The sequence below is a fragment of the Rhinatrema bivittatum genome, chromosome 5, assembly GCF_901001135.1.
Source record: "Rhinatrema bivittatum chromosome 5, aRhiBiv1.1, whole genome shotgun sequence".
NCBI lineage: Eukaryota > Metazoa > Chordata > Amphibia > Gymnophiona > Rhinatrematidae > Rhinatrema > Rhinatrema bivittatum.
This window is the reverse complement of record NC_042619.1, coordinates 65603166-65623884: the sequence shown is the minus strand read 5'-3', so window position 1 is coordinate 65623884 and position 20719 is coordinate 65603166. Positions and strand designations below refer to the sequence as shown.

The 20719-nt window shown below is 44.4% G+C and overlaps 1 protein-coding gene across 1 annotated transcript in view; it reads left to right on the top strand.

Annotated features, from left to right (window-relative positions):
* Positions 1 to 1024: 1024 nt before the first annotated feature.
* LOC115091500 (collagenase 3-like) overlaps positions 1025 to 20719 on the top strand; it is a 30309-nt gene continuing 10614 nt past the window's right edge. Inside the window, exons 1-7 of the mRNA XM_029601713.1 lie at positions 1025 to 1117; positions 2158 to 2399; positions 7409 to 7557; positions 7652 to 7777; positions 11314 to 11475; positions 14689 to 14797; positions 16203 to 16336. Coding sequence (XP_029457573.1) covers positions 1040 to 1117; positions 2158 to 2399; positions 7409 to 7557; positions 7652 to 7777; positions 11314 to 11475; positions 14689 to 14797; positions 16203 to 16336 — 1000 coding nt within the window. The 5' untranslated portion in view covers positions 1025 to 1039. The remainder of the gene's footprint in view (positions 1118 to 2157; positions 2400 to 7408; positions 7558 to 7651; positions 7778 to 11313; positions 11476 to 14688; positions 14798 to 16202; positions 16337 to 20719) is intronic.

Sequence of the window (20719 nt, the reverse complement as noted above, 5' to 3'; positions counted from 1 at the left end):
GCTTCCACCACTCACAGCCCAGAGGCCTACCTCTTCTTCTGCCATGAGCGAGATGGGCTCCGCTCGCGGCCGCCAACCTGCCGCTGGCACCCCCTCCTGGATGTCACCCAGGGCGGGCCGCACCCCTTCACTCCCCTTAGAAAGCCACTGGCTAGCTAAGTTCCTTTCCCTTTTCCTGACCTACCCATATCTCCCAGGACACCCAATTTTAGAATAGCTCAGTATATTTAGCTGTTCTGCTGGGGAAAATATTTTCAAACAAACAAAATAAAAATTTCACTCAACAGATCTAGCCAGTTACGTGCACGGTTAACTAGTTAAGATTCATTTTAAAATCTACCCCAACATGTAATATGTCTAATGAGAACATAGTAGTGTCATTTAAATTAAATAGCGCATTCCCCTGCAAGCCTCCTTTCTCTATTGATATTTACATTTCCTGATGGGACCCGTTTAGGTCTTAAAAGATGAAAAACAAACTGTCTATGTAAAACTTTTTTTTTTTTTTTATACCTGCATAGTTCCTGACTAAACCTTTGGAAATTGCCTCCTTAAGTTTTAAGGGAATTTTTTAAAATGAGAAAATGGAGAAATAATGCATTCTGTCAAAAAAAAAAAAAGTCCTTCCCAATGTTATTGGGAGAATCCATAATACTTCAGGGCTTCTATCTCTGGTGTGGGGGCTGTTATCAGCCTGAGTAATAGGTAGGTTGATGTAATGTAGACAAGAACCATGGGAGATTAAACCTAAAAGTGAATGACTCTGTCTATAAAAGGGTGTCTGTCTGACTAAGGCAAGTCTTTTTTTGAAACCAGGGTTCCTCGTGTTCCTCACAGATGCTGCACATGCTGTTTGCATAAGGGGTTGGGCTCGTGATCTGGCCCTGGAAAAAAGCTGCTGACGTGACAACTGCAGCTCTCTGGCATGAAGCAGCGCAAAAGGTTGTGAACGTCTAACCTGCTAACCACCAGCCAATAAGAATGCAGCTCATAGCCAGCCCCAAAATTTCTGTATCAGCAAAAGTCAAAATGCAAGGAAATGGAGGGCAAGGCAAGGCAGAGGTTCGTGCTGTTCCTTGCTCCCCGTAGTGGTTCAGTAGCCACCCCACGACGGCAGGTACGGGGGCGGCTGATCTTACTCTTCTTCATTGCCATGGGCCCGACTTCCAGGCTCGTCACTGTCACTTTCTGCCTACAGGACGGGCGGTGAACCTGGAACTCGGGCTTGTAGTAGCGATAGAGTAAAAGCCACGTCTGCGGTTTGCAGGAGGAGCTGATTTCGGGGCCAGCAGGAAGGAGGCACAAGGAGGTGGTGGGGTTGGAAGGAGCAGGCATGCAGACGGTCACTGGGCTGGTGGTTAGAGGCTGTCTGAGAACGGGGAAATGCGTTGGCACTCCCGGAACTGAGGTCACTGCCAAGGACCGGGACACGTGCGGCTGCTGCGGATCAGGCGAAAGGCTCCTATGGACCTGCGCTGCTCTAGGAGCTCAGAGCCCAATATGCCCAGCTCTTTCTATTGATCCAAACATGAGGCGGCAAATAGATTGTAGCCAGGGCTGACGTTTTGACAGTTGGTGCCACTGCACAAACTTGTGCTGATTCCACCTTTTTATGTGTTAGCAGAGACAGATATGATTCACAGCCTTCAATGGGGGATTTGCAAGTTAACAGCTGAGACTCAGTTTAATCGGAAGCGCGGTTATCACAGTACACTGAGGTCAAATAATTCAAAGATTTGCTCATATTGAAACCACAAACCCTAATTTCATGTGAAAGGACGAGAGAATGGCACAAGGTTTTGCCCTTGAATGGGAAGGGAGCTATCAAATTTGTGATAAGATAAAAAGGTCCGTCATTGATCCACTGTTTTTTTGGGATTATAAAAGGAAAGAGACCAGTGCTGTGAGTGGTAGAAAGTTTCAAAAATCCAGGAATCAAATATGATGCACTTAGCTTTCATTTTCTGGAGCCTAGCAAATGGCTTGCCAGTCCCTTTGCCTACTACAGTGGACTGCGATTCTATCAGTAAGGAAGAGCTGTCCTTTGCAGAGGCAAGCATTAAATCTACTCCATTATAGTGATTTTTGTTGTGCTTTTTTTTTTTTTTGCCAGTGTCACTCAGTAATCTTTATTTACATATAAAACCTTTCTTTCAGAATTATCTGGAGACATTCTACAAGCTGTCGTCGAATCCAGGAGGCGTTGAGAAGAGAAGTGCCGACTCCGTGGTACTTAAACTACGAAAAATGCAGTCCTTCTTTGGTTTAGCAGTCACTGGCTCTCTGGATGCAGACACTCTGGCTCTGATGAAGCACCCACGATGTGGTGTCCCCGATGTAGGAGAATATAAACTTTTCCCTAGGGAACTCAAATGGACTAAACCCCATCTAACTTACAGGTAAAATCACAGCATTTTTCCTATAACTGGTTAATAGCCAGGCACTCCTTCAGTTTTATTTCTCTGTTGCTCTTTAAGGCTTCATTATACCATTTAAGAAAAAGAAATCCGTTGGATAGGTTGGCCCTCTCCCACTGCTGACATTGGTATCATCTGCCTGCTTGGTGAAGCTAAAACATGGTCACAGAATTCTGGATTACCGGGGAGGACAATTTTCAAAAATGATTTACCTGTGTAAAATGTAAATGGCTTTTTATTTTATTTATTTATTTATTTGTTGAGTTTTATATACCGTCATTCGGTAGAGCCATCATCTGGGTAAAAGGGCTGAAACATGGGTACATGCACACGCTTTTACCAGCATTTTCATGCAGTGCCCACAGTTTAGCAGAGTTTTTCACAAAGTGTCCGCGGAAAAAGCAGCTGCACATCTCTGCGGATACTTTTCCTTGGTCAGTTTTCAAAGGGAAAGCATATCTGTACTTTGCACCTGCTCACACAGTTTTGAAAATTGCCCCCTTTATGTACAATACCTGGCACTTACAGGTTACACCGAGAGCCTCAATTGAAAACTGTATGAATTTTTCATAGCACGAGGGGAGGATGGAGTAGATAGCACACACATCTAGATAAATGGCAGCAAAATAATGTGTGGCAAATGATTATACTGAGCAATAACAGTTATCAATCAAAACATTTTTTATTTTACTGGTGCACACAGCAATTGTGCACAATATTAAATACCACAGTGAATAATTGTCTTCCAATTATAAACAATTGCTGTGTGCACCAGTAAAATAAAATTTTTTTTGATTGATAACTGTTATTGCTCTGCATAATCATTTGCCGCACATTATTCTGAATTTTTCATAGTAAATATTTTACTGTAGTTATTTTGCCTTTTAAAGTGCACTGTGAGAAGGTAATTTTCAAAGGCACTTCAAGTAAGACAGTGCTTTATCTGCAGAAATAGCCTTTTACAAAATTGTCCATCCAATACGCAGGGAAACTTACCCATGTATGTCACCTATACACGTAAGTTTATCCAGACTGAGTGGGGGCATTCCTGGAGGGGCAGAGTTGAGGAGGGATTTGTACTTATGTGCATACTTTTGAAAATTGAAACATATGCTAGCAATTGTTACTGAAAAACATAAGCATATGAAACACCAGCTGTAAGTGTGTATGGGTCAATTTGGTCAGATAATTTTTAGACTGGACTTACGTGCGTAAGTTCGCATTGAAAACTGGTGCGACTTGCACATGCATTTGCCAGATACCTTAGGTGCAGTGGTACAAAATTATCCCCTATGGGGTAGATTTTAAAAAATTGCGCGTTTGCGTACTTTTGTTGGCGCACCAGTCGCAAACAAAAGTATGCTGGATTTTAGTAGATCCGCGCGTAGCCGCTAAAATCCAGGATTGGCGCGCGCAAGGCTGCCGATTTTGGGCAGCTGGCGTGTGCCGAGCCGCGCAGCCTGCCTCCGTTCCCTCCGAGGCCGCTCCGAAATCGGAGCAGCCTTGGAGGGAACCCTCTTTCGCCCTCCCCTCACCTTCCCCTCACCTTCCCCTCCTTTCCTCTACCTAACCCACCCCCCCCGGCCCTATCTAAACCCCCCCTACCTTTGTCGACGGATTTACGCCTCCCTCTGGGAGGCGTAAATCCATGCGTGCCAGCGGGCTGCTGGCGCGCCAAGACGCAACCCGGGGGCGGTTCCGGAGGGCGCGGCCACGCTCCCGGACCGCCCCGGGCCCAAACCACGCCCCAGGGCCCGCCCCCAAAACGCCGCGTCCCGCCCCCCAAAACGCCGCGTCAATCGGCCCCGCCCCCGACAAAAAATCCCAGGACTTATGTGAGTCCCGGGGCTCTGCGCGCGCCGGCAGGCCTATGGAAAATCGGCGCGCAAGGCCCTGCTCGCGTAAATCCGGGCGGATTTATGCGAGCAGGGCTTTTAAAATCCGCCCCTAAATGTATTATTGTTACAATGTATTGTTTCTTGTGCATCTTCAGTGTATGCAGACCTACATAAAAGAAGGCAAAGAACTCACTAATAAAGCAAAAACTCCATTTTCTGACACTCAACCAACTAGAAAGCTCAATTAACTGGCATCTAACAGCCATGGGGTTGTTTGATTTTTTTTTGTTAGTGCTGCTAAAAAAGTTTAAACAGAATGCCAAGCAACATCAGGGAGCACAATAGCTTATCTCTGCTCTGCTCTGTGCTCTATCCCACTGCTACATCTCCCTCCTCGCCTCTTGCTCCCTGCAGGCTGCTACCTGGAGCAGGAAGCAGGGGATTTCAGATAGCCAGCATAGTCGATAAATCGGCATGGACTCTTTGCCATGCGTGCCAGATAATGGGGCTTCTGCTGTATTATTGTCATTCATATGTATGTACTGCATGGTATGTCTACAATAAAGGAATGTGCATCCCATGCTTAACATTACATCACAAGGTACAAAAGGGTGTCCTTTACCCTGGCCTAAGGTGTTTATAATCTAAGTGCGACACAAAGCAAAATTTAAGACATACATGGGAATGAAAAGTGAAAGACAGTTTCTGATAGGGACATGCACTCATCTGAATTCATTACACAATCCAAATCAAAAATGCCTAGTTTTGGTTTGGTTTATTTCAAATACCACAAATCTCTAATTTATTAAAAAAAAACAAACCCTGAAAAGTTTTGGGTTTTTCATTTCAGCAAATAGTGTACACTATTTGCTGAGAAATAAAAAAAAAAACAAAACCCTTCCCTGCCACCCCCTTACCCCTTCTGTCTTGTCACTCAGAGGGTGAAAGGGCCAGGCACAATCCCCCTCCCCTCCCCGTCACTCCTATTCTGCTGGTTCCTTTTTAAAAATGGCTGCAGTCTCAGGGCAAGCTAGAGCCCTGCTGTTTTACAGCTGCATTGATTTATGGCCCTATCACAACATGGCACCAGCTGGCCCTGAGTCCAGCACTGTTTATGGCCCTATCACAACATGGCACCAGCTGGCCCTGAGTCCAGCACTGTTTATGGCCCTATCACAACATGGCACCAGCTGACCCTGAGTCCAGCACTGTTTATGGCCCTATCACAACATGGCACCAGCTGACCCCGAGTCCAGCACTGTTTTTAAAGAGGAACCAACAGGACAGGAGTGACTGGGGATCACTCTTACTCCTTTCACCCTTTGAGCAGCGCTCTGGAACGGGTAAGGGGATGACAGATGTGTTGGGGGCCAGTGAGATGGCATTTTATTTTTATATTTAATGTTTATTTTGGTTCAGCAAACAAATCAAACAAAAATAAAGATTAAATGAAGCAATTCCCAACCCCCCCCCCCCTCCCCACTGAAAAATGACCCTAGTTTGTGATGGTTGCAGCCCTGAGGAGGAGGCGCTCGACGTTCTGCACAGGGTTCTCATGCAGGCAGTGGTGAAGCGAGGGGGAGCTTAGTGAAAAGCTAGAGGGAATGAGTATTGGAGCAGAGGTCCCTGGAAAGAAAAGGCATGGAAGTAGGAAAGCGATGAGGAAACACTTAAGATAAGAGAGGAATAAAGCCTCTGTATACTGCAGAAGATAGAAGAACAGATTGGAAACACAGTAAGAAGTAGGGATGTGCAGCAGGGATGGATTCGTCCCATTTGGTATTCGGATTCGTTGGGACCCAAATACGTTGCATCCGTTCTCGGGGGATCCCCGATCTGTTCCTTAGTTACATATGTATTCGTTTCCCAAAAAAAACCCATCCCAACCCTTTAAATTTAATTTACTGCAACCCCCCACCCTCCTGACCCCCCCAAGACTTGCCAAAAATCCCTGGTGTTCCAGCAGGAGCCCTGGAGCGATCTCCTGCACTCGGGCTGTTGGCTGCCGGTATTCAAAATGGCGCCGATAGCCTTTGCCTTACTATGTCACAGGGGCTACCGGTGCCATTGGTCGGGCCCTGTCACATGGTAGGAGCAATGGACGGCCGGCACCATCTTGTGCTCCTACCATGTGACAGGGGCTGACCAATGGCACCAGTAGCCCCTGTGACATAGTAAGGGCAAAGGCTATCAGTGCCATTTTGAATACCGGCAGCCGGCGGCCCGATTGCAGGAGATCACTCCAGGACCCCCGCTGGACCACCAGGGACTTTTGGCAAGTCTTTGGGGGGACTTGGGGGGGACTCCTGACCAAAGGCCGATAGCCTTTGCCCTTACTATGTCACAGGGGCTACTGGTGCCATTGGTCGGCCCCTGTGACATAGTAAGGGCAAAGACCCCTGCTGGACCACCAGGGGCTTTTGGCAAGTCTTCGGGGGGGGGGGGGGGGGACTCCTGACCTCCCCAAGACTTGTCAAAAGTCCCTGGTGGTCGAGTGGGGGTCCTGGAGCGATCTCCTGCAATCGGGCCGTCGGCTGCCGGTATTCAAAATGGCGCCAATAGCCTTTGCCCTTACTATGTCACTGGGGCTACGGGCACCACTTTGAATACCGGCAGCTGATGGCCGAGTGCAGGAGATTGCTCCAGGACCCCCGCTGGACCACCAGGGACTTTTGGCAAGTCTTGGGGGGGGTCAGGAGGGTGGGGGTTTATTCATCAGTGATTCGTTGTATTCGTGGGGGCTCGCCATACATTTCGTGACCCCCACGAATACAAAGAATATGGCATATACATTGCAGATTTTTCACAAGAGATACCGTTGAAACTCAGTATCTCACCAGTTCTCGAGAGGACTCAAATTTTCTGTCGGTTCAATACTTAATGACAGACATTAGAAGTGGTTATGTGGGAAACATAATTAGTCAAAACAGAGCAAAGAAAGCTTCTAGTTGTCCAAGTTCTTAAGGCACTCATAATTAATAAACCCAAGAATTTGAACAACTAGAAGCTTCTTTGCCCTGCTTTTCCTGTTTTGTGTAATATTTCGAGTTGGGCTTTCACAAGTCTTTGATTTTGAAAACATAATTAGTACCAATATCCATCCAGAATCAAACTAAAGTTCTGGTGCTACTCCTGCTTTGCCGTGTTCTACAGAATAGAGAACTACACTCCGGATCTGGCACGCACCGATGTGGATCAAGCAGTCCAGCAAGCAGTTAAGGTTTGGAGCGATGTGACATCTCTTAACTTCATTCAAATTCACGGAGGCATAGCTGATATCATGATTTCCTTTGGAATGTTAGGTACAGTACTCGAACAAGGATTACCTTTTTTAAAATGACACTATGTTTAAAATATTTATTTTCTGAAATTCTTGCCTGTGTTTCTCTCTTTAAGAACATGGGGATTTTTTCCCGTTTGATGGACCTTCTGGTTTACTAGCTCATGCTTTCCCTCCTGGAGAAAGCATTGGAGGAGACATCCATTTCGATGAAGATGAAACCTGGACAAATAACACCAGAGGTAACAAATCCTGGACATATCAAAATCAATAAGGATTGCCATTTTATATTCACATTGTATTTATTTTAAAATTTTGAATTAAAATAATCAGCAGTCCTTGAACACAGATTGAATACAGTTCTTAATAATTATTTCTCAAATTGTCCATGCAAATATTTTCTCATCTTTGTTGTATTTCTATTTATTTTCATTATTAAGTAGAATATATAATATTTAATATAAAGCAACTTTATGAACGTTTTGCACAGTTTTTAGAACATTATAAATAGAGTGGTTGCCATGTTAGTCCACTTGAATACATAAAATGTAAGGTTCAACAAAGAAGTTGTAGGTGATACTTTTTTATTAGACTAAGGGATAGATTTTAAAAGGAGCGCGCGTGGTGTAAGTGTGCGCACGCCACCTGGTGCGCACACATATACACACAATTTTATAAATCGCACGCACATGTTATAAAAGCGGGGGACGGCGCGCACAAGGTGCACAATTGTAAACCTTGTGCGCGCCGAGCCCGCGCTGCCTTCCCCCGTTCCCTCCCAGGCCGCTCTGAAATCGGAGTGGCCTCGGAGTGGCCTCGGAGGGACCTTCCCTACTCTCCCACCCCACCTTCCCTTCCCTTACCTCTCCCGCCCTTTCCCCCCTACCTTTTACTTAGTTTTTTTTTAAATCTCGAAACTTACTTCAGCCCTGGGGCTGAAGTAAGTTGTGCGCGCCGGCCAACTGCCAGCGCGCGATCCCTGGAACAGCGGCTAATATGGCCGCTGTGCTGGGATCCTGGCCCTGCCCCACCCCACCCCCGATGTCCACGCCCATGCCTCACCCCTTTTTGCAAGCCCCGGGACTTACACGCATCCCGGGGCTTTATGCGCGACGCCGGGCCTTTTTAAAATAGGCCCGGCACGCGTAACCCTTTTAAAATCTGGCCCTAACTTGCTACATCTGCAACTAGCTTTGGAAATCTATTCTTCCTTCATAGAGCTGATGAAAGGAGCACAGCTCTTGAAAGCTAGTAAAAAATATATTAAGGTATCATTTGCAATTTAACTGTTGACTCTAATTTCTTTGTAAAACATCATATAATTTGTAGGAATGTGCCAAACAATGAATTCTTCCTACTACCTTTGAATAGAGGACACAAGAGACAAAAGTCTTGTATTTCCTGCCGTCTCAATGTCCCTAAGATATTCAGCTAAATGATTAGTTGGATAAAATGTATCCTTATAATTTAGGGGCATTCCAAGGTGGAACACATTTATCTGGATAACTTGCCTGGATAAATCCAAAAGTCAGAATTATCTAAGTAAGTTATCCAGATAACTCTAGTCATGCTTCAGAGCAGTCCTAAACTTACCTTACGTGTACCCAGATAACCTTAAACCTATCTGGGTATATCCCCTCGCTCACCACTTCCCAAAACACAGGAAGTTGTAGACTTAAGGCGTTTCGAGTTATAACGATTCATAGTTACAGTGTTTCTAAATTGACATCCATGCTGTTGTGCTGATGACCATGAGGCCTGGCGAGGTGACATCAGTAGACAAGTACTAGGGACTTCCTCTTCTCAACACAGCGTTAGTGCAGTGTCCTGTTAGTGCTTTCCTTTTCAGATTAAAAAACAGTAATGCTTTAAAATGTGAGTGGAGGACGAGCCTAGGGGTAAGAGCAGTGGGCTGAGAACCAGGAAAGCCAGAGAGGGCTCCAATCCCATCTCTCCTTCTTGTGACCTTGGGCAAGTCACTTTACTTATCGTTGCCTCAGGTCCAAATTTAGGGCCTGATTTACTAAGGTTTTTCTCCCATTCTGTGTCTATGGAAAAATGCTTAGTAAATGAGGCCCTTAGATTATAAGCCCTCCAGAGACAGGGAAATACTTACAGTACCTGACTGTACCTTGCCTTGAGTTGCTAATGAAAAGGTGTGAACTAATTAAATAAGTATACTTTTTACAGTACGATTGTAAAGAGGTATATTCTTTAAACTTTTTAATAGCTTAAAAGGTTAAGATCAGGCATCTAGCCTCATTCATCTTAAATCCCAGCTCACAGGGCCGTCCCCTGGGGAGGGGAAATAAATATCCAGGCCCAGAGAGGAACAGGGCAACCCATGATGGGAGGAGGAAGCAGCAAATAGTTATGTAAGCAGTTTGTATATCCGAATACGCTACATTTTTGAGACAGAAACTGCTGAGATAAGCAGGCGGTTACAGCTTTGCTTTCTGACCATAATAAAAGTAATTTTTGAGAAGGGCCAGAGTTCATACAGATTTTTCTATTCTCCAGCACCCTTCCTGAAGCCAAGGGCTATTCCACACTATCACAACCATGCATTACTAAATTCTGGGTTATTCTGGTGAAAATAGGGTATTAAGCCCTGATGCTGGAACCAATCCCCCATGTATAACATTGTCCTGTTTGGACAATTGAGTTTGACTTACAATATTTTGATTTAAGATGTGATTTTCAGGAACTAATTGTGTCTTAAATCTGAGAACTTCCTGTAATGTACAAAGATGTTAGTGTTTAGCACTCAATCCCCCCAAACACTCCAACCTCCCAAATTAATTATTAAAAAGTCTCATGCAATAGCAGCCCAAGGACTTCACCCACAAGTAATTTAAACTGAAAGCCTTGCTGCAGGCCCCACCCACCTACCCCACCTAGAACCCCCACCACCCCTAGAACTCCCCCAAGCCCTCAAGGCTGGCCAAGGCAGCAGTCCTAGGTCTCAGCAACTTCTCACATTGATCTGACGCAAATGTATATGCTACCCACGTTGCTGTCAGCTAAGACCTGCCTAGCAATGTGAGACATGGCCAGAGCAGTACAACAATACCACTCTGGCTGGCCATGGAGGTTTGAGGGGGTCCTTGGTGAGGCAGGAGGAGGAGAACCACAGTTAGGCTTTCAATTTAAATATCTTTGGTGGGGTCTTAGGCCTGTGTGAGACTTCTTTTAAAATTAATTTGGGAGGTTGGGTGGTAGGGGCAGCGATTGAATTTTAAGCACCAACATTTTTGTGCATTATTTTGAGGTTTGGGGATAGGCACTGCCTGACATCTATTTTTTAAAATTATTTTTACTTAACTGGCAATATTCAAAATATAGTTGGTTAAGTTCTAAGTTATTTGTATAAAATTACCTTGATAACTTTACCCATGTACTTGCAGCACTGTGGCTGAGGTTATCTGGGTACAGTTACCTGGATAACTTTAACTGTATATTCTGTGAGAGTCTTGTCCCACTTAATGTTCAGCTAAAGTTATTCTGGATAACTTTACCTGGATAACTTTGGCTTTTGCCATTCTAATAAATATGGATCCCCAGTGCCTAAGGCTGCATAGTAATGGACTATAAAACAAGTCTACTGTACATTGCTACATGAAAGTTTAATTGTTAAAAGAATGATTCATTCATGAGACAGTAAGGAGTGTTGATATTTTTTATTCACCCAATCACATAATCAGATGAAGACTGCCTTACAACTACTTCTTTGTGGAGCTGCTGTGATTACTTTTAGATTTGCTTTCCCCTCACACAGAATACAATTTGTTTGTTGTTGCTGTCCATGAGCTTGGCCACTCTTTGGGACTGGGGCACTCCAGTGATCCAGAAGCTCTGATGTATCCACTTTACACGTACACTGATTCGGACAACTTTACTCTTGCTAAAGATGATGTCCAAGGGATCCAAGCTCTCTATGGTACCTATGCGTCCTTTTTTTTTTCATTCTTGAGTAGCTGTTTTGTTTGTTCATGTGAGATAGCATTTAGATGAATGTGGTACGGGCTGGCCCTGTAGCTCAGGTGCTAGTGCTGTGTGCTGTGGCACGTGAGACCCAGATCCATACCTCGGGTGTCTCTGGGCATTCTGTGGTGCCCCTAGCTGGCCAAAGAGCATTGCTGAGAGCGTGCCTCAGATGGGTTCCTCTAGCCCTCAGACTGGCCAGGGTGCTTCAGAGCCACCTGGGTATGCTGTCTGTGTAGGACGGTGCTTCAAAAATGGAGAGTGAAAAAGAAAGAAAAAAAATATATATATATATGCGGTAAAATCTGCTCAGACTACCATTAGGCTCTAATAGTTTATAGTCTTTAGAGACAGTGACCTTATTACATTGGTTCTGAACCTCCTATACAGGTAGAGACTTTTGTTTTCAGTTTTTATTTTATTTTTCCCAAGAATTTATCAGTGTTTAATACAAAACCAGGAGAAAATCATGAATGTGCGGGGGGGGGGGGGGGGGGGGGGGGTGAGAGGGGAAGGAGTCATTTTTTCCCACGGAGATTCTGCCATTTGGTTGGTTATAATAAATACTGAAAAATTGCCAGGGAAAAAAACAACAACTGAAAATGAAGTTTCTTATGTACACATTATATACATTCTGGTGAATTACTGGTGCACCCAGTAAGTGGATTAGTCTTTGGGCCCTTTATCATAGGTTTCCCCTTAGCACTGCACTCTATTATAATTTAGTACTAATGCCTAAAGATCTATAAAATGTTACAATTTCAGTTTGTGAATTTTCCCCAAATCAGGTGTCTGTAGGTTGCGGTATCTTTTTAAGGACCAGTAAAGACTGAAACGTTTCAGACTTCATGTGCCTTTTCAGGAGAAGAAAAGATTAGTGGGATCTTGAAAGTGTGGGGCAGAGATGCCTGGTCTTATTTATCTGGTGGGTCAGGCCAGCAGGCATCACCCTGCACTAGTGTATGGACTGATGCAGTGCAGCGCTATTGCCCCCAAAACCATAAAGCTCTAGGTTACCTTCCTGGTTAATCTAGTGCTTCCACTGGCCCTGAGTCATGCTAAACTGTAGAATGAAAATGCTGCAAGTTGTAGTGAATTACCGCAGAATTTAACACACATTAAGGCATTTCGCTATGAAATTTGGCAGAACTTGCAGTGATTTATGGTGATATTTTTGCAATTAACATGAGTTAAAGCAATGAAAAACTCTGCATGATTTCCTTTTGCTGTAGAAAAAGTTGCATTTTTCTACTTAAGGCTGCTGCTAAAATATGCCTAGTGCGAGGAGGACTAGCCAAGTGGTTAGAGCAGTGGGCTTTGCACCAGGAGACCAGCATTCGAGACCAGCTGTCGCTCCTTGTGACCTTGGGCAAGTCACTTCTACCCTCCATTGCCTCAGTTACAAAACTTAGATTATAAGCCTTCTGAGGTTAGAGAAATACCTACTACAGTACCTGAATATAAACCGATGTGATATCTCAGATTGAATGTTGTTATATAAAAAATAAATAAAATGTAAGCAGTGTAATACCCTCTATCACTATGACAATTAAAGTCTAACTGTAGAATGTGCAAGTTATCTTTTTAATTTTTTAAACTCATGCTGGATATGTTTTAGGAAGAGGATTTTCCCAAATATTAAGATTTGCTAAAGCTAGTGCCTATTGAGGATAAAAAGATTATCTTACTTATTTTCTCTCTTTACCCATTTTCTCTCTCATGTTTTAAAGACAATTTCCTAGGTGATTTCATGCCCTTTCAGAAATCAGATCTCCTTTGAGGCTTAACCAGTATACAACAACTCTAAATTTTGAAGTTCGCATGTGGGACTGATTTTCAGAATAATCAAAATATGTAACTTAATAACTTGGTTCTTAGACCAAGATAACTTGGTTCTTAGACCAAGAATACACAAATATACATAGTCAGTGCACCAGCTCCATGGGTGCTGGATCACCCCAAATATCCTGATTCGCCTCCGTCAATCTCTCTTCCCTTATCAGCTGCTTCGGGTCCCGGATACTGAAGAGGAAACATGAGAAGCAGATCTGATATTGGGGGTGCTCAAGCACCCACAGAACTGATTCCTATGCAGACAGATCTGATAAATATTCAGTACAAATGTCATGAGATCCAGACCTATTTCTGGCCCTTAGGATCAAATCTGAGATATCCGGGGCTTAAACTTTCAGTGCTACTCTAGCACCAGCAGTGCTTGTATTGGAAATCTTTTCCTTCTCCCCTGGGTTATGGTTTCCAACAAGTCCATATTGTAAGATGCAGTCTGAGCCAGTTCTGGTTTCATCTTATTGCAAGCATGGAGGTGCAGTGCTCCATTTCTTAAGGAACTCAGAACAGCAAGTCCATGCATACAGTAGAGTAAAACCAGAACTGGATTAGCCTGTCCTTTATGATGTGGAGTTGTTAGCAACCCTAGCCTAAGTCCGAGTTGCTCAAACCGGTCCTTGGGCTGCCCCCCTAGCCAGTCAGGTTTTCAGGATCTCTCTAATTAATATGCAAGAGATTTATTTGCATGCATTATCTCCTATGTATGCAACTATTTCTCCTGCATATTCATTAGGAATATCCTAAAGGGGAGGGGGTGCGAGGACTAGTTTGAGCACCCCTGCCCTAAGTATGTCATCTCTGCCATGTGCTGGTACCCTAGTGACTCTGATGGGCAGGAGACTACAACCCAGGTGTCCTTCGCTGCAAGACTGAAACACAAGTTTCTACCAGTCACCTGGATTTTTTTTGTCTTTCCACCTAAAGCAGAATACCAATATGAAATACAGATTGTATTTTTCTTTTTACTTAAAGTAAAAAGAGTAACAAGCAGGCCAATTCAGTATGGTGCGCTCAGCAGAGCGCACCGTTTAGCACCCATTTGGCCACGCGTTTTCGACGCGCGTCTATTACCCCTAATTACTCGCAAAAACTAAGAGTGCTCATCACATGCAAATGCATGTTGATGAACCTATTAGTTAGTCGCCCGGGATACTGAAAGTAAAATGTGCGGGTCCTAATTTAAATAGAGAATAGCACGCCCAGGAGAGGTGCCCGGGCTCGTGTCGGGAGAGCGGGTGCTCAACATGGAGCGCTGGCTCTCCTGCACTTTATATTGAATCGGCCCGAAAGAGAATAACTGTTCTTGTTTTCTTGATTTTAGGTGGAAATATTCCATTTGAGAGTCACAGAATTGCATGGAGGTGTGATCCAGACCGGCCAGTGGATGCAATTACAGAATCACATGGTGGGCTACTCATCTTTCAAGACAGGTGAGACATGTTAGTTAGTTACACATAGTTATAATCTGCTGCAGCCATGCTAAAATCTTATTTCTTTTGAGTAGTATCTTCTTTGTAATACAGTCATTTTGATGTATGTTTGTGATACAGTTATTTTGATGTATGTCTTTGTGATACAGTCCCTTATTGAGTGTATAATTTGCAATGTTACTTATTATGTTCTTCTGTTGTTTTCCATCAAGTACTGTTCCTTTTCTCCTCTTCCTGTTTTTCCCTCTCTTCTCTCGCCCCTTCTCTCATCCTATCTGCTCTCTCTTCCCCCACCCTGGTTTTTTGTAATTTCCTCCTTAAGTTATATTGTAAACCGGCATGAATATGTAACCACCTGTCACCTTGTGAATAGTTAAAATATGTGAATATGTAACCACCTGTCTCAAGTTGAATTAGTTGCCTCAATGTTTCTTCCTACTCTAAATTATTGTAAAGCCTGTTGCTATGTTATGTTACATTGTGAACCGGGGTGATGTTTTTAACGTGCCCCGGTATATAAAAAACCCTTAAATAAAATAAATAAAATAAATACCCACGAATGTCGATATATAAAAGCTAATAAATAAATAAATAAATAAAAATTTTGAGCTAAGATGTCTGATGATCTGACATTCTAGCAGCAGCTGTCTGTTGCTTTTATCTTTGCCTGCTTTTATTTGCCTGTTTATTATTTTGTCATTTTAAATATGTGTGTTTATGCTTTGTTCACTGCCTAGGGCCTTGGAATTGATGGTTTATAAATTTCAAATAAGTAAAAAAATAATAATAAAAATATGATGTGAGAGAATAATTTGAGTAAAAAGAAAAGCTGTGGCCTGCTACTCTGTGTGTAGGATATTCTGTTATCATGTAGATGAAAAAGAGATAGAAAACATTTATTTATTTATTGATTGATTGATTGATTGATTGCCAATTATATGCTGCAAATGCCAGGACTCTAGGGGGCTAACAATATCTCATATGTAATCATAAAAGCAAAAGTAAAAAAGTAATCAACATAGATAACAAGACAAAGCAGATCAGCCCCATCTCCCAAAGCAAAAAGTAAACGTCAGGTAACAGAAACGCCTGCCTAAAGAAATATGTTTTTAAAGATATGTTGAAGCTTTTGGTGCATGTTAGTAGTCGCAATTCCTGCAGAAGTGAGTTCCATAGAATGGGTGCTGCCACAGAAAACATCCTCTTACATGTCTCCTCCTGTCAAGCATGATGAATAGTGGGCATGTCAAGTAGGCCTCTCTGAGAAGATTGCAAAGTATGTACTGCTATATAAATACGCAGCATAGAGTTGGACCAAGGAAAAAGTCCAGTGCAAGAAGATTATCATCTCGATCTTGATCTACTGGAATTAAATGCTAACACATTTTAAATGCATTTTCATTAGATTTTTCTGGAATTACCACCCTCAGATGACTAAAGAAAAAGTGTCAATCATCAATGCATTTTGGCCCAATCTTCCAAACAAGATAGATGCTGCTTATCAATACCCTAGTAAGGATACTATATTTATATTTAATGGTGAGTAGCATTAATATTCGGTTCAAATGGAATGCTTACATGCTTAAGTAGTTTTATAAAAATGTATTGTGTAAATACACAAGTATATTTTTCATGTTGAAAGTTGAGACACATGAACAAAATATCCAGTCTTGTTTGGTGTTCGAGGGGTAATTTGTAACTAATCTTCAAAAGAACCTTCAATGCCAAAATTTGTCTGTTTATTCTTAGCCACCAACGTCCACACAAAGAATAAGGAGACAGAACAAATTTGGCATTGAGGATTGTTTTGAGGAAAGCTAAGACACATCAGTAACATTTGTTTATATAGGGATAGATATTCAAAGCTGGCTGTGTAAGTAACTAGCTGGTTAGAACGTATCCAGCTAAGATACAATATACATTCAGCAGCACTTATACGCACTTAGGCCTGGATTTTCTTATGGCGCACAGCTTACTGAATCCCGCGGTAACGGGGGCTGGGGGGCAAAGTGGGGGGGCAGGCCTGCGAAAGCCGGCAGTGATCGCGCCGCCACTGTGTTATCGCTGCTGGTTTTCGCATCCAATAGCGCCACTGTGAAAGGTAGCGCTATTGGGCGCACTACTGGCGGTGATAACGGGTCTTACCTTATCGCAGCTAGCGAAGTTACTGCCACGTCAGCCCCGACCCGACTCCTCCTCTTCCGGTACTGACTCCTCCCCGACTCCCTATCAAAATTTGTCTGTTTATTCTTGGCCACCCTTTTTGCATGCGATACCGATAGAAAATGACCCCTTAGTTTGCTAAGTCTACCCAGCTAAGTTTAGACCTGCTCTATGGGGCATCTAAACTTACATATATACTTATGCAGCTAACTTGCTCTGCCCCTGATCCACCAGTACCCGCCTACTTTTTGTGCGTATAACTTTTAGGCATATAAGGGACTTATATGACTAAGAGGTGGCCGCTAAACGTAGGCGCATATTCAGCAGCCGCTACTTAGCTGCATAAGTCCCGCTTAACCGACTAAATAGTGCTGAACGTGCTTGAATAGTGGTCCATAGTGTACTCGTATCAACGGTAACTTTCAAAGTGGCGTGTGGGCACACATGTGCATGTGTTTATTGGTCTGCGCCCAGGGATGCAGCTATTTTATAACAGACGTGCATATAACAGACGTGCATAACAGACGAGCGGGATGCCAGTGGCCAGTGGTAGGTGTCCACCTTCATGGAGCGGAAGGATGTAGGGCTGTCATCTCCCAATTAAATAAAAAAAAACAAAAAACAAAACAGGGATGGGATCCATCAGGTCTAGAGGACACATATAAAGAGCAGGTAGTAAAATACTGCATGGAGCGACAGTAGCCACAGAGGCATTCACGGAGCGGGATGCCAGTGGCCAGTGGTAGGTGTCCATATAAAGAGCAGGTAGTAAAATACTGCACAGAGCGGCAGTAGCCACAGAGGCATTCACGGAGTGGGATGCCAGTGGCCAGTGGTAGGTGTCCACCTTCACGGAGCGGAAGGATGGAGGGCTGTCATCTCCCAATTAAATAAATAATAAAAAAAAAAACAGGGATGGGATCCATCAGTTCTAGAGGACGCATATAAAGAGCAGGTAGTAAAACACTGCATGGAGCTGCAGTAGCCACAGAGGCATTAATGGAGCGGGATGCCAGTGGCTGGTGGTAGGTGTCCACCTTCACAGAGTAGAAGGATGAAGGGCATCCATCTCCCAATTAAAAAAAAAAAAAAGGAAAAAAACAGGGATGGGTTCATGGGCTATAGGTATTACCAATTATTAGGCTTTTCAATATTTGATGATAGTTAATGTGACTTTCAAGGCATGCTTCACTTTCGGTGCATGTCCGGCATGACTCCCTGCTTCAATGACAGGGGAAAAGAAAAACTGATACTTCACACATTTCCAGCATTGCCCTCTGCTTCATGGCAGAGAGCTATGCTGCCGCTTACCCAACTAATCAAACTTAATATTTCACTTGGAAGCAGCTCCATCACTGCTCTCTACATTAATAGTGGGGGTGAAAAGGGAATTAGAACATAAGGTTACTAAGAGCCAAGAGAAACAGTTAAGTATGAGAAAAAATAAGTGTAAGGCTTGCTGGGCAGACTGGATGGACCGGTTGGTCTTCTTCTGCCGTCATTTCTATGTTTCTATGTTTCTATGTTTCTATATGCATATGTTATAAAATATGTTGACCATGCGCACATGTGCGCTCAATTTTAAGTGGATACATGCCTGTGCATGCAAATGCCACTTCTTCCACGTAAGTAGGGGGAATTTAAAAGGCACGTGCGCTAACACCATTGCCAGTCTTCCCAGTTTGTTTCCAGTTTGCCCAATTAAGAGATAAGGACTTCCAAACCCTCCTAGTATAATAACTTTCCTTCTCTCCTGTTAGCCCTGACCTTTAAAATCCCTCTGATCTTCCTATATTTTTTTGTTTTATAACTTACACGTCATCCATAGCAGAAGTAAAATTATGCAGCAGGAGTTCTCAGCACACGTTCCCTGTACGTACCTGGATCAGTCCAGACTGCTGGGTTATTCATCCCTGCCAGCAGATGGAGACAGAGAAAGATTTACTGACACTGCCTCATAAACCCCAGTGCCACCTGCAGTTCCTCAGAATTTCTCTGTCTCCAGGAGATGGCAGAGGATGTGTAACCTGCAGTTCTGAATTTTTTTTCTACGACTGTATTTCTTTTGAGCCTTTTTCCTGGGGGGGGGGGGGGGAGGGGGTCTTTTTGGTTTGTTTAGGATTATTTAAGGGTCCTTCCATGTCTGGTTGAGGTGGATAGGCCAGAGATTGTCACCCTTTTGTGTGCCATTCTGTGCACCCGTGGGGGGTACATCTGGTTGAGCTGATCTCTCCCCTCACGAGGCCACTTAGGCAGCTGCAGGCTCCAGGGGAGTTTGTTGGTTTGAGTTCCCCCTGTTCCTGAGACTGCCTGATTCAGGCTTTCAGTCTCAGTGTCTTCTACCAACAAAGTTAAAAAAAAGAAAAAAAAAAAGAAAACTTTAATTCGAAGGGCTGAACAGGCAGCACAGCGGTGCGGGCGACCTCCTCCTCCATTTGCCGGTAAGATTGGCTCTGTTCCGGGGGGAACTGTTTTCAGGGTGATTTCTGGGTATTGCTAAGTGTTTCCCTCCTGGCCCCCCTTTACCAGCATGGCTCATGGTGCTGCATGCAGGGTGTGCAGCTCGGCGCGCTCATGGCTGAATTGGGCAGGTCTCTGCGCTTCTTGTTTGGAAGATGGGGAGGGCTCCTCTGCGGCTCTTGCACCCGTGAAGCAGTGTCACGGCTCGGGCGAGTGCGCTACTATTTTTGGCCAGAGCTCTGACCTTGGTGCTTCTTCCGAAGATGCTGTGGGAACAGCGGCCATCTTGGATTTTTCAGCGGCAGTTCCTGCACCATGGGGCAGGGTCCTCCATGTTTGTCCCTGGCCCGGTCTGACTTGGCTGTCACTTGGGGGGGGGGGGGGGGGGGAAGAGGAGGAGGCCACGGTTTTGCCTGTCTCTACTGATTCTACTGTTAGTCCTGATGGGGCTGGGACAGTGAGGATGTTTTCCCCTAAATTTGTGCTATTAATGCATGATGCTTTTTTGGCCAGCCAGCAGCCCACTCATGCACTGCCTTTGGCCAAGTCCATTCAGGCATAGCCCAGGGGTGCAGTGGGGGTTGCTTCTATTCAGGCTCAGTCGGGTGGATCCTTGGGGGCTGGTTCTGGTCTGGTCCAGAGGAGCAGGCCCGCAATGCCCTTGGCTCACAGACTGCTCGATCTGCTGGGACAGGGCTCTCAGGGATCTCGACAGGCTCCCAGAGACACGAGGGAAGAGTCTGACCAGGGGATTCCGGGGGGTCCGGTTGATCCGGCGACTGGGAATACCTCCCTGGGGGATGACCTGGGGATTTCTTTTCCAGAGCCCAAGTACCCAAAGGAGGTCCGCTTGTTTAAAAGGGAGGAATTGGAGGTGTTGCTACCATTAGCCTTTCAAGTGTTAGGAGTTAAGATGCCTCAGAGCAATGAGGATTCTGAAGGAGCTGATCTGGTCCTTGATGTGGTATGGGGTCATTCCCATTCCATAAGTCGGTTAGGAAGTTGGTGGACATGGAGTGGAGGACGTCCGATGCTGGTCTGAAAGTTGCTAGGACCATGGGAAAGCTTTATGCTCTTCCTGAGGAGGATTTGGAATGTTTTGCTCTCCCGAAGGTGGATGCAGTGGTGTCCGCCATGACTAAGAGAACCACTATTCCCATGATTGGATCTGTGGCGTTAAAGGATATGCAAGATCGTAAGTTAGAGGTTCACCTCAAGCAGAGTTTTGAGGTTTCACCTTTGGGCTTACAGGCTGCGATTTGCTCAAGTTTCATGCAGCGTGAGTGCCTCCGCTGGGTG